This window comes from Nycticebus coucang, unplaced genomic scaffold (genome assembly GCF_027406575.1).
Source record: "Nycticebus coucang isolate mNycCou1 unplaced genomic scaffold, mNycCou1.pri scaffold_66, whole genome shotgun sequence".
Taxonomy (NCBI): domain Eukaryota; kingdom Metazoa; phylum Chordata; class Mammalia; order Primates; family Lorisidae; genus Nycticebus; species Nycticebus coucang.
In genome coordinates, this window is record NW_026515593.1 from 503,411 (window position 1) to 519,408 (window position 15,998).

A 15,998-nucleotide genomic window follows, 5' to 3' on the forward strand; every position below is an offset into this window, starting at 1 on the left:
TTCTCGGTCGCCAGGTGGCTGCCATTGTGGGAAGTCCTGACAAGGTCTTAGCAGGAGCCTAAAGCACTGTTGTCTTAATACCTTCTGCCAAGATCAGAACTCATCTATTGGGGCAGGCTGAGGGACTCCTGCAACCTACAGGAACTAGAGTCAGGGGGCACTGAGAAACCTGCCCCTGAAGGATTCTAGCCAGCTTTAAGATCCCAACTCAGCAGCATCTGAATGCTGAGAAAACAATCAGGTGATTGCCCAAGGCAATAATTTTGGAATTAGGATGATAGAGGTTGCTGCTGTGCTCTCTGTCTCCTAAAGAACCCACAGCACGACCTGATGCCCCAGAAACATACTGTCATCATGCAACATACTGTCATCAAGGGCAAGGACTTCTCTTTAAAACAAACGAGGTAGTGAGAAGTAAAAAGGAGCATAAGGAGGTAAACAAGAAGAAAGAACACATGAGGAGGAACCAATAGAAAAATTCAGGCAAACTGAAAAATAAGAACAGAGAATCCCCCGCAATGAACCATGAGGCACCTACTGCAGAAGACGCCAACTATAAAGAATTAGTTGACTTCTCTCAGAGCTGGACAGATCCTCTAAACAGAAATTAAACAAAGATATATGAGATTGAAATGAGACCCTAGAAAAACTGTGCTTGATAGATGTATATAGACCACTCCATCCCCAAAATAAGAATATACATTATTGTCATCATCCCATGGAACAATCTCCAAAATCATCTCATCCTGTGACAGAAAATGACACTCAACAAAATCAAAAGAATTGAAATTTTACCGGGCATCTTCTCAGAGCACAAGGCACTAAAAGTCAAACTCAACTTCAACAAAAACGTTCAACCTCACAAAAACGCATGGAAGTTCAACAACCTTATGCTGAATGACAATTGGGTGCTGGAAGAAATACAAAAGGAAATTATTAACTTCCTTGAGTATAACAACAATGAAGATACAAGCTAAAAAGAAACTGTGGGATACAGCAAAAGCAGAAAAAAAATACCACTTTAGAAGCCTATATTCAAAAAACAGAAAAAAAGAAAGATGGAGACTTTACCTTTTTCATGTTTATTACATGGATGGAGCTGGAACATATTCTTCTTAGCAAAGTATCTCGAGAATGGAAAAAAAAGTATCCAATGTACTCAGCCCTACTATGAAACTAATTTATAGCTTTCATATGAAAGCTATAACTCAGTTATAATTTAAGAATATGGGAAAGGGGGAGAGGGAGGAGAAGGATGGGTGGAGGGAGAGTGATTGGTGGTCTCCTGTGGTGCATCTTAAAAGGGTACATGTGAAACTTAGTAAATGTAGAATATAAATGCCTTAACACAACTAAGAAAATGCCAGAAAGGCTATGTAAACCAGTGTGATGAATGTGTGTCAGTCTATAAAAGCAGTATATGGTACCCAATGATTGCATTAATGTACACTGCTATGATTTAATAAAAAAAAAATTAATGTTCAAATAATGTACCTTGGTCAAAATTAAATCCAATTTATGTAATAATTGGTCACTAAATTGCCCTCAAAAGAGACACAGGTTGGTTGACTAAATAGAAAACCTCAGGCCAGACATCTGCTGCATTCAAGAGTCTCGTCTTTCCTTAAAAGATAAACATACACTAAAGGTGAAGGAATGGTCACCTTTAATTCAGGCAAATGGAAATCAGAAAAAAGTAGGTGTGGCAATTATATTCTCAGATACAATAGGCTTTAAACCAATCAAAGTAAGAAAAGATAATGATGGTCACTTCTTATTTCTTAAGGGCTACACTCAACATGATGAGATTTCAATTATCAACATTTATGCACCCAACCAGAATGCACCTCAATTTATAAGAGAAATTTTAGCTGACATGAACAATTTGATTTCCCCCTGCACCATAATAGATGGAGACTTTAACACTCCTCTGGCAGTGTTGGATAGATCCTCACACAAAAAAGAAGCTAAGCAAAGAAATTTTAGAACTAAACTTAACCATTCAACATTTATATATAATAGACATCTACAGAACATTTCATCCTAATTAAACTGAATACACATTCTTCTCATCAGCCGAGGGATTATCCTCCAAAATTGATCACATCTTGGGTCACAAGTTTAACATCAGCAAATTTTAAAAAATATAATTCATTCCTTGTATTTTCTCAGACCATCATGGAATAAAAGTTGAACTCAGTAAAAACAGGAATCTTCACATGCATACAAAAACATTGAAACTAAATAACTTCATGCTGAATGATAGCTGGGTCATAGATGAGATTAAGAAGGAAATTACCAAATTTTTGGAACAAAACAATAATGAAGTCGCAAACTATCAGAACCTCTGGGATACCACAAAGGCAGTCCTAAGGAAAATATATAGTATTGCAAGCCTTCCTCAAGAGAATGGAAAGAGAGGAAGTCAATAACTTCATGGGACATCTCAAGCAACTGGAAAAGGAAGAAATTTCCAACCCTAAATCCAGCAGAAGAAAAAAAGATAACTAAAATTAGAACAGAACTAAACGAAATTGAAAACCAAAGAATCGTACAACAGATCATCCAATCAAAGAGTTGTTTTTTGAAAAGGTCAATAAAATAGATAAACCTTTGGCTAACCTAACAAGAAGTAGAAGAGTAGAATCCCCTATTCATCAATCAGAAAAGATAAAGGCCAAATAACAACAGACTCCTCAGAAATCCAACAAATCCTTAATGAATAGTACATAAAACTCTACTCTCAGAAGTATGAAAATCTGAAGGAAAGAGATCAATACTTGGAAACATGCCAGCCTCCTAGACTTAGCCAGAAAGAAGTGGAAATGTTGAACAAGCGTATAACAAGCTCTGAAATAGCATCAAGTATAAGAAATCTCCCCCAAAAGAACAGCCCAGGACCAGATGGCTTCACATCAGAATTCTACCAAACCTTTAAGGAGGAACTAGTACCTATATTACTTAATCTTTTCCAAAACATACTAAAAGAAGGAATACTTCTCAATATATTCTATGAAGTGAATATCATGCTTATATCTAAACCAGAAAAAGACCCAACAAGAAAAGAAAATTAGAGACCAATATCTCTAATGAATATTGATGCAAAACTATTCAATAAGATCCTAGGAAACAATCCAATAACACATCAAACACATTATACACCACAACCAGGTGTGTTTCATCCCAGGGTCCCAAGGATGGTCCAGTATACATAAATTCATAAATACAATACATCACATAGACAAACTAAAAATCAAAGACCATATGATTCAATTGATGCAGAAAAAGCTTTAGACAATACCCAGCATCCTCTCTTGATCAGAACACTTAAGAAAATAGGTATAGAATTCACTGAATTCTTGAGACATCTTTTGGGTTACTGCTTGGAATTCTAATTTGATCAATTGATGCTTACTACTGGCTGCTTGAAGAATTTTTTTCATCTTGACTTCAGACAGGTTCATTACAATTTGTCTTGGAGAGGCTCTGTTAGCATTGAAATTACCCAGGGTTTGATATGCATCTGAAAGGGGTGTGTGGGGGTCTTTAGTGAAACTTGGGAAGTTTTCCTTTATGATAGTCTCCTGAATGGCTTCCATTCCTTTGGGGCAATCTTCTTCCCCTTTAGGAATCCCTATTCATATATTTGAATACTTCATGGAGTATTGTAGTTTTCTAAGCGCATGTTATGCTTTCTTTCTCTTCTTTTCTGCTCATCAACTCTCTGGGTTAAGTAAAAACTTTATCCTGTAGCTCTGAGCTTCTTTTTTCTACATAGTCTACCCTATTTTTGATATTTTTCACTGCAGGTTTACATTCCCTGATTGTTTCCTTCATTTCCTTAATCTCCACCTTATCCTTTCTATGTTCTACATATCAATCATCAGATTTTTGGTTCTTTCTTTCCATGTTCTTGCCCATTCCTTTTAGTGTCTTTATCATCCATATTTTAAATTCCCTTTCTATCAACTCCATTAATTCTTTTATTTTCTCCATACAAATCAATGTGTTTATTTGCTTTCCAATTTTGCCTGCACAAAATTAAGAAGACTTAAAATTTAAAAACAATGGCATTGATTAAAATAAGCACTAGAAACAAAAACGTCATCAAGAACAAGCAAAGATAAAAACATTCATAGAAGAGATCAGATTATTGCTGCCAGAAAATATTGAGCAATAATAATAAGAATGCAAAAAAAAGTAACATTCATATTGTTAGATAAGAGTATGTCTATCATAGAATGCTTTGACTTTGAGGTTCAGTATGGGGTCATCAGTTAACTTCTTTTTCTTTTTTATTTTTCCAAAGTCTCAAAAAATAGACAACTATTCTTGCTAATACATTTGAGTTCTCTGTGGATTCTGGTTATTAAACATTGGTCAAAGGTTTAACCTGCTAATATTTTCTTCCGTTTTGAGGGATGTCTGCTTGCTATACTTAACTATGTTCTTGGCTGTGCAGAAGGTTTTCAGTTTGATCAGGTTCCAGTGGTGTATTTTTGATACTGCTTCAATTGCCTGGGGAGTCCTCCTCATTAAATATTCACCAAGGCCGATCCCTTCAAGAGTTTTCCCTGCTCTTTCATTTAGTATTTTTATAGTTTCATGTCTTAAGTTTAAAGATTTTACCCAGTGAGAGTCTATCTTACTTTTTTTTTTTTTTTTTTTGTAGAGACAGGGTCTCACTTTATGGCCCTCGGTAGAGTGCCGTGGCCTCACACAGCTCACAGCAACCTCCAACTCCTGGGCTTAAGCGATTCTCTTGCCTCAGCCTTCCAAGTAGCTGGGACTACAGGTGCCCGCCACAACACCCGGCTATTTTTTGGTTTCAGTTTGGCCGGGGCCGGGCTTGAACCCGTCACCCTCGGTATATGGGGCCGGCGCCTTACCGACTGAGCCACAGGCGCCGCCCAAGAGAGTCTATCTTACTTAATGGTGAAAGTTGTGGATCCAATTTCAGTCTACTACAGATCGCCAGCAAGATTCTCACTGTGGGCAAAGGAATGGAAGAGAAACTTCTCTAAGGAAGACAGGCGCATGGACTACAGACACATGAAAAAATGCTCATCATCCTTAATCATCAGAGAAATGCAACTCAAAACTACTTTGAGATATCACCTAACTCCAGTAAGAGTAGCCCACATAACAAAATCCCCAAACCAGAGATGTTGGCATGGATGTGGAGAAAAGTGCACACTTCTGCACTGCTGGGGGGAATGCACACTAATATGTTTCTTTTGGAAGGATGTTTGGAAGACACTTAGAGTCCTAAAAATAGAGGTGCCATTCAATCCTATAATTCCTTAATTAGGTAAATACCAGAAGACCCAAAATCACAATACAAAAAAGACATCTGTACCAGAATATTTATTGCAGCCCAATTCATAATTGCCAAGCTATGGAAGAAGCCCAAGTGCCCATCGACCCATGAATGGACTAGCAAATTGTGGTACATGTATACCATGGAATATTATACAGCCTTAAAGAAAGATGGAGACTTTATCTCTTCCATGCTCACATGGCTAGAGCTGGAACATATTCTTCTTAGCAAAGTATTTCAAGAATGGAAGAAAAAGTATCCAATGTGCTCAGCCTTACTGTGAAGGTAATTTATAGTTTTCATATGCAGGCTATAACCCAACTGTAGCACAAGAATTTGGGGAATGGGCCATAGGCAAGGAAGAGAGAGGGGAATTCAGGGTGAGGGAGGTTAATGGGTGGGGCCACACCTACGGTACATATTATAATGGGTACAGGCAAAACCTACTAAATGCAGAATACAAATGTCTACATACAATAACTAAGAAAATGCCATGAAGGCTACTTTGAACAATTTGATGAAAATAATTTAGATTGTATATGATACCAGCACATTGTAACCCTTGATTGCACAAATGTACACAGCTATGATTTAACAATAAAAAAAGAAAGAAAATAAGTATAGAAGTAACATTTCTTAACTGATAGAGGCCATCTGCTGCAAACCCACAGCCAATATCATAGTTAATGGTGTAAAATTGAAATCATTTCCACTCAGATCAGGAACCAGGCAAGGGTGCCTACTGTCTCCACTACTTTTTAACATTGTAATGGAAGTTTTAGCCACCACAATCAGGCTAGAGAAGACAATCAAGGGATCCAAATAGGACCAGAGGAGATCAAATTGTCACTCTTCACAGACGATATGATTATATATCTGAAAAATCCAAGAGAATCAACGACAAAACTCCTAGAAGTGATCAAGGCATATAGTAAGGTCTCAGGATACTAAATTAACACTCATAAATCTGTAGCCTTTATATATACCAACAATAGTCACAGGGAAAAAAACAATCAAGGACTTCATTCCCTTTACAATAGTCCCAAAGAAGATGAAATATCTGGGAGTGTATCCAACTAAGGATGTGAAATATCTCTATAAAGAAAACTATGAAACTCTGAGAAAAGAAATAGCTGAAGATGTTAACAAATCGAAAAATGTATCATGCTCATGGCTGGGAAGAATCAATGTTGTTAAAATGTCTATACTACCTAAAGCAATCTACAGATTTAACGCAATCTCTATTAAAGCACCTCTGTCATATTTTAAAGACCTGGAAAAATTAGTGCTTTGTTTTATACGGAAACAGAAAAAAACCTCAAATAGCCAAGACATAACTCAGAAATAAAAACAAATTGGGAGGTATCATGCTTCCAGACTTCAAACTATACTATAAATTGATAGTGGTTAAAGCAGCATGGTACTGGTACAAAAATAGAGAAGTAGATGTGTACTCAGCCCTACTATGAAGCTAAATTATACCTTTCACATGAAGGCTATAACCCAACTAAAGCACAAGACTATGAGGAAAGGACCAAGGAAGGGAAAGGGAGGGGGGTGATTATGGTGGAGGCAGGGTAATGGGTGGGGCCACACTTACGGTGCATCTCAGAATGGGTACAGGCGAAACTTACTAAAGGTAGAATACAAATGTCTCTATACAATAACCATGAAAATGCCATGAAGGCTACGTTGAACAGTTAGATGAGAATATTTCAGATTGTATATGAAACCAGCATATTGTACCCCTTGATTGCACTAATGTACACAGTTATGATTTAACAATAAAAAATAAATAAATAAATAAAAGGGAAAAAAAAAGAGGTAAACCCAGACATTTATTGTCATTTGATTTTCAAAAAGCATATTAAAAATATAAATTTTGGGAAAGATTCCTTATTCAATAAATGGTGCTGGATGAATTGGCTGGAAACTTGTAGAAGACTGAAACTGGATCCACACCTTTCTCCTTTAACAAAATTGACTCTTACTGGTTAAAAGACTCATAATTAAAACATGAAATTATTAATATTCTTACAGAAAGTGCAAGGGAAATGCTTGAAAAAATTGGCCTGGGAGAATACTTCATGAGGAAGACACCCCAGGCAATTGAAGCACCATCAAAAATACAATACTGGGATCTGATCAAATCAAATGCTTCTGCACTGCCAAGAACACACTAAGTAAAGCAAATAGACAGCCTTCAGAATGGGAGAGGGTTGTTTTTTTTTTTGTAGAGACAAGAGTCTCACTGTACCGCCCTCGGGTAGAGTGCCGTGGCGTCACACGGCTCACAGCAACCTCTAACTCTTGGGCTTAGGCGATTCTCTTGCCTCAGCCTCCCGAGCAGCTGGAACTACAGGCGCCTGCCACAACGCCCGGCTATTTTTTGGTTTCAGTTTGGCCGGGGCTGTTTTTGAACCCACCACCCTCGGCATACGGGGCTGGCGCCCTACTCACTTAGCCACACCCTCCGCCCGGGAGAGGGTTTTTGCAAGTTATACTACTGACAAAGGTCTAAGAACCAGAATCCACAGAGAATCCATTCAAACTTCTTACTAAGCAAAAAACAAGTGATCCCATTTCATTGTGGGCAAGAAACGTGAACAGAAGCTTCTCTGAAGAAGACAGATGCATGGCCTACAGATACATGAAAAAAATGCTCATCATCTTTAATCATTAGGGAAATTCAAATCAAAACTACTCTAACATACCACCTAACTCCAGTAAGAGTAGCCCACATCACAAAATCCCAAAACAACAGATGTTGGCGTGGATGTGGAGAAAAGGGAAGACTTCTGCACTGCTGGTGGGAATGCAAACTATTATGTTCCTTTTGGAAGGAAGTTTGGAGAACACTCAGGTATCTAAATGTAGACCTACCGTTTGATCCTGCAATTCTTCTTCTAGGTGTATATCCAAAGGACCAAAAATCATTTGGCAATAAAGATATTTGCACCAGATTTTTCATTGCAGCTCAATTCATAATTGCCAACTCATAGAAGAAGCCCAGGTGCTCATGGACCCATGAATGGATTAATATATTGTGGTATATGTATACCATGGAGTACTATGCAGCAGTAAAAAAAAAATGGAGACTTTACCTCTTTTATGTTTACATGGATGGAGCTGGAAAATATTCTTCTTAGTAAAGTATCTCAGGCATGAAAATAAAAGTATACAATATACTCAGTACTACTGTGAAACCAATTTATAATCACTGACACTTGCATATGAAAATTGAAACACAACTTTAGCCTAGGATGAAGGAGGGAAGGGGAAGGAAAGTAGAAGGGAGGCAGTGGGAGGGATAGTAGGGGATAGAAGGAGGACCACACCTATGGAGCACATTGCAAGTACAAGTTGGATCTATCATGTGTAGACCACAAATGTCCTTATAATATAATTGGGTAAATGAGGTAAAAGCTACATTGATTAATATGATGTGTAAGCACTCCCAATTTGTATAAGTAATCAACACACTGAAAATGGCATTAATGTGTTTATGATCTATGTACAAAAGACTTAATAAAAAAAGAAAAAAAATTATACATTATGATCAAATAAGATTCATCTTATATTAATTTTTTGAGTGGTGAGAAGTATGGATCCTATTTTATTCTTCTGCATATGGCTATACAAATACAATATTACTGGCACCTTTTATTGAAAGGGAGAGATACCCCAACATATGTTGTTGCCTGCTTTGTCAAAGATCAGGTGGCTATATGTGGATGGTTTTTATATGGGTATTTTGTCTTGTTTAATCAGCCTGTGTCTCCATTTTTGTGTCAAAACCATGTTGTCTTGGTTACTTTATACTTGTAGTATAGTTTGAAGGTGGTAATGTGATGCCTCCAAATTTGTAAAAGAAGTCATTTTATCAAAAAATACCTGTACTCAAGTGTTCATTGCAACACAATTCACAATTACAAAGATGGGGAATCAACCAAAATGTGCATCAATTCATGAGTAGATTAATAAAACATGGTTCATGTATTCCATAGAATACTAAGCCTCAAAGAATGACTTAATGTCTTTGCAACAATCTGGATATAACTAGGGACCATTAGAACTAGGGACGATTATCCTCAGTGAAGTATCTAAAGAATGAAAACATGAATATCACATGTACTTACTACTAAAATGGAATTAAATTGATGGGCACACATGTGAAGTAAACCTCAATAGAAATGAAGCAGGGGGTGACGGGGGAGGGGAAGCAGAAACCTATCTAACAGGTACAGTGAACACTCTCTGGGTGAAAGACATACTTCTATCGATGACTGAAACATTACAAAAGCAATCTACGTAACCAAACTATTTGTACCCCCATAATACTTTTAGATAAATAAGTATATAAAGAAATAAATGAAAGGATAGAAGGTGGCATCTTTTGTTTGTCTTTTTATTTCTCAATTTCTGACAGTCAAATGGGGTGAAAATTCATTCAATACCAACAGGAAAAGGGAATGACAAAGTTAAGAATGGCCCTTTTTGAAATTTTGAAAAATTCTGTTTGACTCACTCAAAGTGATATAAAGCAGATTCTCCAAACAATTTAAATAACAAAGTTATAATTATATCTCACAATTATGTGATAATACTCAAATGTAATGCTAAAATTAAAGTAATAACAAAATATTTTGCTGGCTCTAATCATAACAAAGTAAAGTGATAAAATCAATCAAAACAAAAAAATTCTTTTTAAGGACTAAAGTAGTAACAATTATCCCTTCTATTAAACTTTTCATCAAGGTTAAAAAGCAAAGGAAGAAGTGTGAAGCTAATGAGATAGAAGTATCTAAATACCTCTGTGATTTTGCAACTGATGACAGTGATGATGATGGATTTACTCAAAAAAGAAAGGCTGGAGAAACCTACAATCAGCAGTTTTCTAGGAAGGAGAATGAAAAGTGGGACAGGTGAGCCTGTAGCGGTGTTTCATAGTAGATAATTATTACTGTACAAGAAAACTAATTTTAATTTGGACTAACATTCACAATTAACCAGTTGTATACTTAACCTAAGGATTTTCAGCCTTTGCCTGCTATTAGAACAATGCAAATTTACAACAAGTTACAAACAATGGGAGATCATTGTTTTCAGTCATGCTGATATTTTTGTTTAACAAAAGCAGTGCTGAGAAATGTGTAGAAAATTTATTGTCATGCACTATTTGTTGATAAACTGGTAAATTCACGTTGACAGGTAATTTAGCAATGGGCATCAAATTTCAAATATGTCATTCATTGAATCTAAGAGGTCCAGTTCTGCAGCTAGATCCTACAGGAAAATATGACCCATGTAAACACACAAACATGTTAAGAACATTTGTTATCTATGATTTATACATAAAATAAACCAATATGTTTGTATCTAATATATATATATAACCTATGTTAAAATACATAGTACTAATTATGTATGTTAAGAACTTTTATATAACTATGTTATCATATATGTGTATCACAGAAGTTTATTATAACATTGTCATATCAAAAGTTGGATATAGTGTAAATACGTGTCAGTAAGGAAATACTTAAACACCACACCCATAAAGTAATGTTGCATGCAATTATTTTCTAAAATGAGGTGAATCTGTAGTATACTAATGAGGTGAATCTGTAGTATACTAATCTAAAATGAGGTGAATCTGTAGTATACTAATCATTTCCCAATGAAAGTATGCTTAAAGTATTTAGTTTAGTGATACATATAATCAAATTTTGATAGAATTGCTTAAATATCTGCCTGGTTGCAAAAGGCAGCTACATGTTGTTGGAATTTTAGCTTATAACCAAGAAGGTTGGAGGTTATTATATTTTTGGTTTTGTTCTCAATACATGAGTGAGTGCTCAACTATTGGAACCTCAAATTAGTCTGAATATCAGCAAATGATTGCACATTGGCACTCGTTTTCCATATATACATTTCAATAAAGTGTAAAAATGATTACATCAGAGGTCGTTTAATCTAATAAAATTAGTCTTGGCCAAATTTTCCTTTAAAAAGCCAGAGAGTAGGTAGGTGGCGCCTGTGGCTCAGTGAGTGGGGCGCCAGCCCCATATGCTGAGGGTGGCGGGTTCAGACCAAGCCCCCGCCAAACTGCAACAGGAAAATAGCCGGGCGTTGTGGCGCGCGTCTGTAGTCCCAGCTAATCGGGAGGCTGAGGCAAGAGAATCGCGTAAGCCCGAGAGTTAGAGGTTGCTGTGAGCCGTGTGACGCCACAGCACTCTACCTGAGGGCGGTACAGTGAGACTCTGTCTCTACAAAATAAATAAATTAAAAAAAAAAAAGCCAGAGAGTAAATATGTTTTAGACTTTGTGAGCCATATGGATTTTGTTATAGTCCAAAATCTGTCATAGAAAATGAAGGAACCGGCATGCCTGTGATCCAATAAAACTTTGCTGACAAAAGCAGGCAGTGGGCTGAGCTTGGCTCACGTGTTAATTTACTAACTCTTGTGGTAAAACCCAGTACTACTAATGCAGCAAGTCTTCTTTTAAAAGGTTATGCATTTCAATATGAACCACATCACATTATTCAACAGATCTCATGTTGCATTATTTATACAATAAGATTGTTTTTGCAAATTTTCCCCTTTTATTTCCATTATGGAATTCAAAATTTTAACATAAATATTTACTTTGTATAGTGAATGAGTATAAAATATCCTAAATTTGGATGATTTTTATCACACAATACATACTTCCCTTGAAATTTCAGTCATTCTTCGGTCTTTATTTATATACATGGACAAAATGATAATCAGGTCTTTTCTTTTCCTGTTTCTTTTTTTTTTAATTTCATGTTAATGTGAGGGTATAAACAATTAGATTACATTATTTTCATTAGTTAGGTAGAGTCCCTCTTGTAGTTGTGTCCCGGATTCAAGAGGTGTTCCATGTACCCTTACATTCTGCCTATTAAGTAGGAGCACACCAATCTCCCTCCAACCTTCTCTTGCCCGTTCCCTTGTTCCCCTTCCTCCCAACTTGAACTGAAATGAGATTTTCTCTTATGTGGACATGTATTAGATTGTCTACTGGCTTTGTACTACTATTGAGTATGTTGGATATTTGTGTTTCTATTTTCTGATGCTTTACTGAAGAATGCATTTCACCTCCATCCAGGTTAATATCAAAGATGTAAACTCTCTGTTTTTAAAATGACTGAGAAGTATGGTGTACACATACCACAGTTTCTTGATCCATTTCTGAGTTGATGGGCATTCAGGTTGTTTCAAAATCTTGGCAAATGTAAACTGAGCTGCAGTAAACAATCTAGTGAAAATGTCTTTATTAAAAAATATTTTTTTTCTTCTGAGTAGTTATATCTCTATTAATGTGATTTGAGGATCAAATAAAAGTTCTGATTTGAGTTCTCTGAAGATTCTCCATACTTTTATCCAAAAAGGTTGCATTAGTTTGCAGTTCCTGCTAGGGTGTAAAGTGTTCCCCATTACCAACATCAGCAACTTTGGGACTTTGTGATGTGGGCTATTCTCACTGGATCTGGATGATGTCTAGGGCGGTTTTGATTTGCGTTTCTCTATTGATCAGGGAAGATGAGTATTTTTTCATATGTTTATTAGCCACTCATCGGTTTCCTCAGAGAAGGTTCTGTTCATATCACTTGACCAGTAGTAGATGGAATTTTTTTGCTCTATTGATGTTGATTTAATTTGAGTTCTCTGTAGATTCTAATTATCAAACCTTTATAAGATTCATAACATGTGTAAAACCATTCTAAAGGTTGTCTATTTGCTTTACCTGTTGTGTCCTTAGCTGGACAGAAGTTTATTCAGCTTAATTAAGTCCCATTTGTTCATTTTACTTGTTCTTGTGATTGCTACTGAGGTCTTTGTCATAACATCTTTCCCGAGTCCAACATCATCAAGAACTTTTCCCACACTTTCTTCTAAGATTCTTATCATTTCATGTCTTAGATTTAAATCTTTTATCCATCTTAAGTCAATTATTTTAAGGGGTGAAAGGTATTGGTCGAGTTTCAGTCTACTACAAGAAATTATGTCTAGAAATTTGTCAATGTGGAGGAAATGGACCAATAGCTGCAATCATGCCATCTTCCTAGACTTAACCAGGAAGAAATAGATCTCCTGAAAAGGCAGATATCAAATGCTGAGAGTGCAGAAACAGTAACAAAGATTCTAACACCAACAACAACAAAAGCCCAGGAACAGATGACTTCACAACAGAATTCTATCACACCTTCAAAGATGAGCTCCTATCTATACTGAAGAACCTATTTCAAAACATTGACAAGGCTGGAGTCTTCCCAAACACATTCTATAAAGCAAATATCACTTTTGTTTTGATTCCAAAACCAGGAAGGGACTTAACAAACAAGGAGAACTTCAGACCAATTTAACTAATGAATATAGATGGAAAAATACTCCATAAATCTTAGCTAATAGATTATAGCTTCTCATTTCAAAAAAAGTATGCATCACAATCAAGTAGATTGCATCCAAGGGATGCAGGTTTTTTTAACTTATGTAAATGCATAAATGTAATACATCCTATCCATAAAAACAAAGTCTAAATGATGCTCTCAATAGAGGCAGAAAAAGCATTTGTTAAAATTCAGAATTCTTTACTAACAAGAACATTTAAAATATAGGCATATTTGGCATATTTCTTAAGATGATTGAAGACATCTGTCCACAGCTAACGTCATGCAGAATGGTGTAAAATTGAATGCTTTTCCAAGAGAATTGGAACCGGACAAGGATGCACACTCTCACCACTATTACTCAACAGAGTTCTAGAAATTCTAGCCTATACAATCAGGCAATAGAAAGAAATAAATGACATCCCAATGGGAGCAGAGGAGGTCCAACTCTCCCTCTTTCCTGCTGATATACTGTTATATTTAGAAAACCTGGAGACTCAACCAAACACTCTTGGAAGTTATCAGGAAATACCAGAAATGTCTCAGGGTATAAAATCAATTTCCAAAGATCAGTAGCCTTGTATATGCAGAAACAACTAAGTTCAGCTTCTCTTGATTGAGAAGCAAATCATGGACATAATTCCCTTCAGAGTATCTTCAAAGAAAATTAAATATTTAAGAATATACCTAACAAAAGAGGTGAACTATCTTTGCACAAAAGATTATGAAACCCTACGAAAAGAAATTGCAGAAGATACTAACAAATTGCAGAACATACCATGCTCTTTGCTGGGAAGAATCAACATTGCCAAAATGCCTATTCTACACAAAGTAATCTACAAATTTGAGGCAATGGGGATTAAAATACTGACATATTTTGAACAACTGGAAAAAATAGTACTTCATTTTTTATGGAACCAAAAAACAAGCAATATAGCTAAGGCTATTCTTAGTAATAAAAACAAAGTCAGAGGCATCACCCTAATAGACTTTGGGCTATATTACAAATCTGCCATAAACAAAACACCATGGCATTGGCACACAAATAGAGACATAGACATATGGAACCAAATTTAAAACCAAGAGATCAAACCAATCTCCTCTTGCCATCTGATCTTTGATAAACCAAACAAAAATACACAGTGTGGAAAATAACTAATTTTCAAAAAATGGTGCTGGGAAAACTACATAACCACATGAAAAGACTGAAACTTGCCCCACACATTTCACCCCTTATAAAACTTGGCTCAAGATAGATAAGAGACTTCGATCTAAGACACAAAATGATAAAGATCTTAGAAGAAAATGTAGGGGGAAACTCTTGATGATGTTGAGCTAGGGAAAAATTTTATGACAAAGACTTTAGGGCACATCATAACAACAACAAAAATTAACAAATGGACTTAATTAAGCTGAAAATCTTCTGCATCACTAAGGACACAACAAGGAAAGCAAGAAGATAATCTTCAGAATGGTAAAAGATATTTGCCAGGGCATGAATCTGACAAAGGACTGATAACTAGAATCTACAGAGAACTCAAGTTAATCGAAAGAAAAAGAGTAAACAATCTCATCTACCTCGGGGCAAGAGACACAAACAGAACCTTCTCTGACAAAGACAGACAAATGGCTAACAAACATTTGAAAAATGCTCATCTTCCCTGATCATCAGAAAAATGTAAATCATAACTACCCTGAGATACCACCTAACCCCAATGAGAATAGCACACATCACAAAGTCTTAAATCTGCAGATGCTGGTGTGGATATGGAGAGAAGCGAACACTTTTACAGTGCTGGTGGTACTGAAAACCAGTACAACCTTTTTGGAAGGAAGTATGGAGAATCCTCTAAGAACTCAAACTAGCCCTCCCATTTAGTCCTGCATTTCCTTAATGAGGCATCTAGCCACATGGAAAAAAAATCGTACTAAACATTTGCACTGGACATTTGCAGTTCAATTTACAATTGCCAAACTGTGGAAAAAACCTAAATGCCCATCAACTGAGGAATGGATTAACAAGCTGTAGTTTCTGTATGCCATGAAATACTATTGTGTCATTAAAAAAGATGGAGATTTTACACCTTTTTTACTAACCTGTATGGAGGTGGAACACATTTCTCTTCATAAAGCATCAGAAGAGTGGAGAAGAAAGAATGCAATGTACTCAATTCTAATAAGAAGGCTGTAAGTGGTCTAATATAAGGTGGGGGGTAGGGAAATGAGGAATGGGGAGAGGGGCGGAGGGAGTATGGTAAG

General features: G+C 36.2%; 1 protein-coding gene across 1 annotated transcript in view; it reads left to right on the forward strand.

Moving 5' to 3' along the window:
* LOC128579569 (ankyrin repeat domain-containing protein 26-like) overlaps positions 1-15,998 on the forward strand; it is a 197,593-nt gene that overhangs the window by 154,889 nt on the left and 26,706 nt on the right. Inside the window, exon 25 of the mRNA XM_053581587.1 lies at positions 10,079-10,245. Coding sequence (XP_053437562.1) covers positions 10,079-10,245 — 167 coding nt within the window. The remainder of the gene's footprint in view (positions 1-10,078; positions 10,246-15,998) is intronic.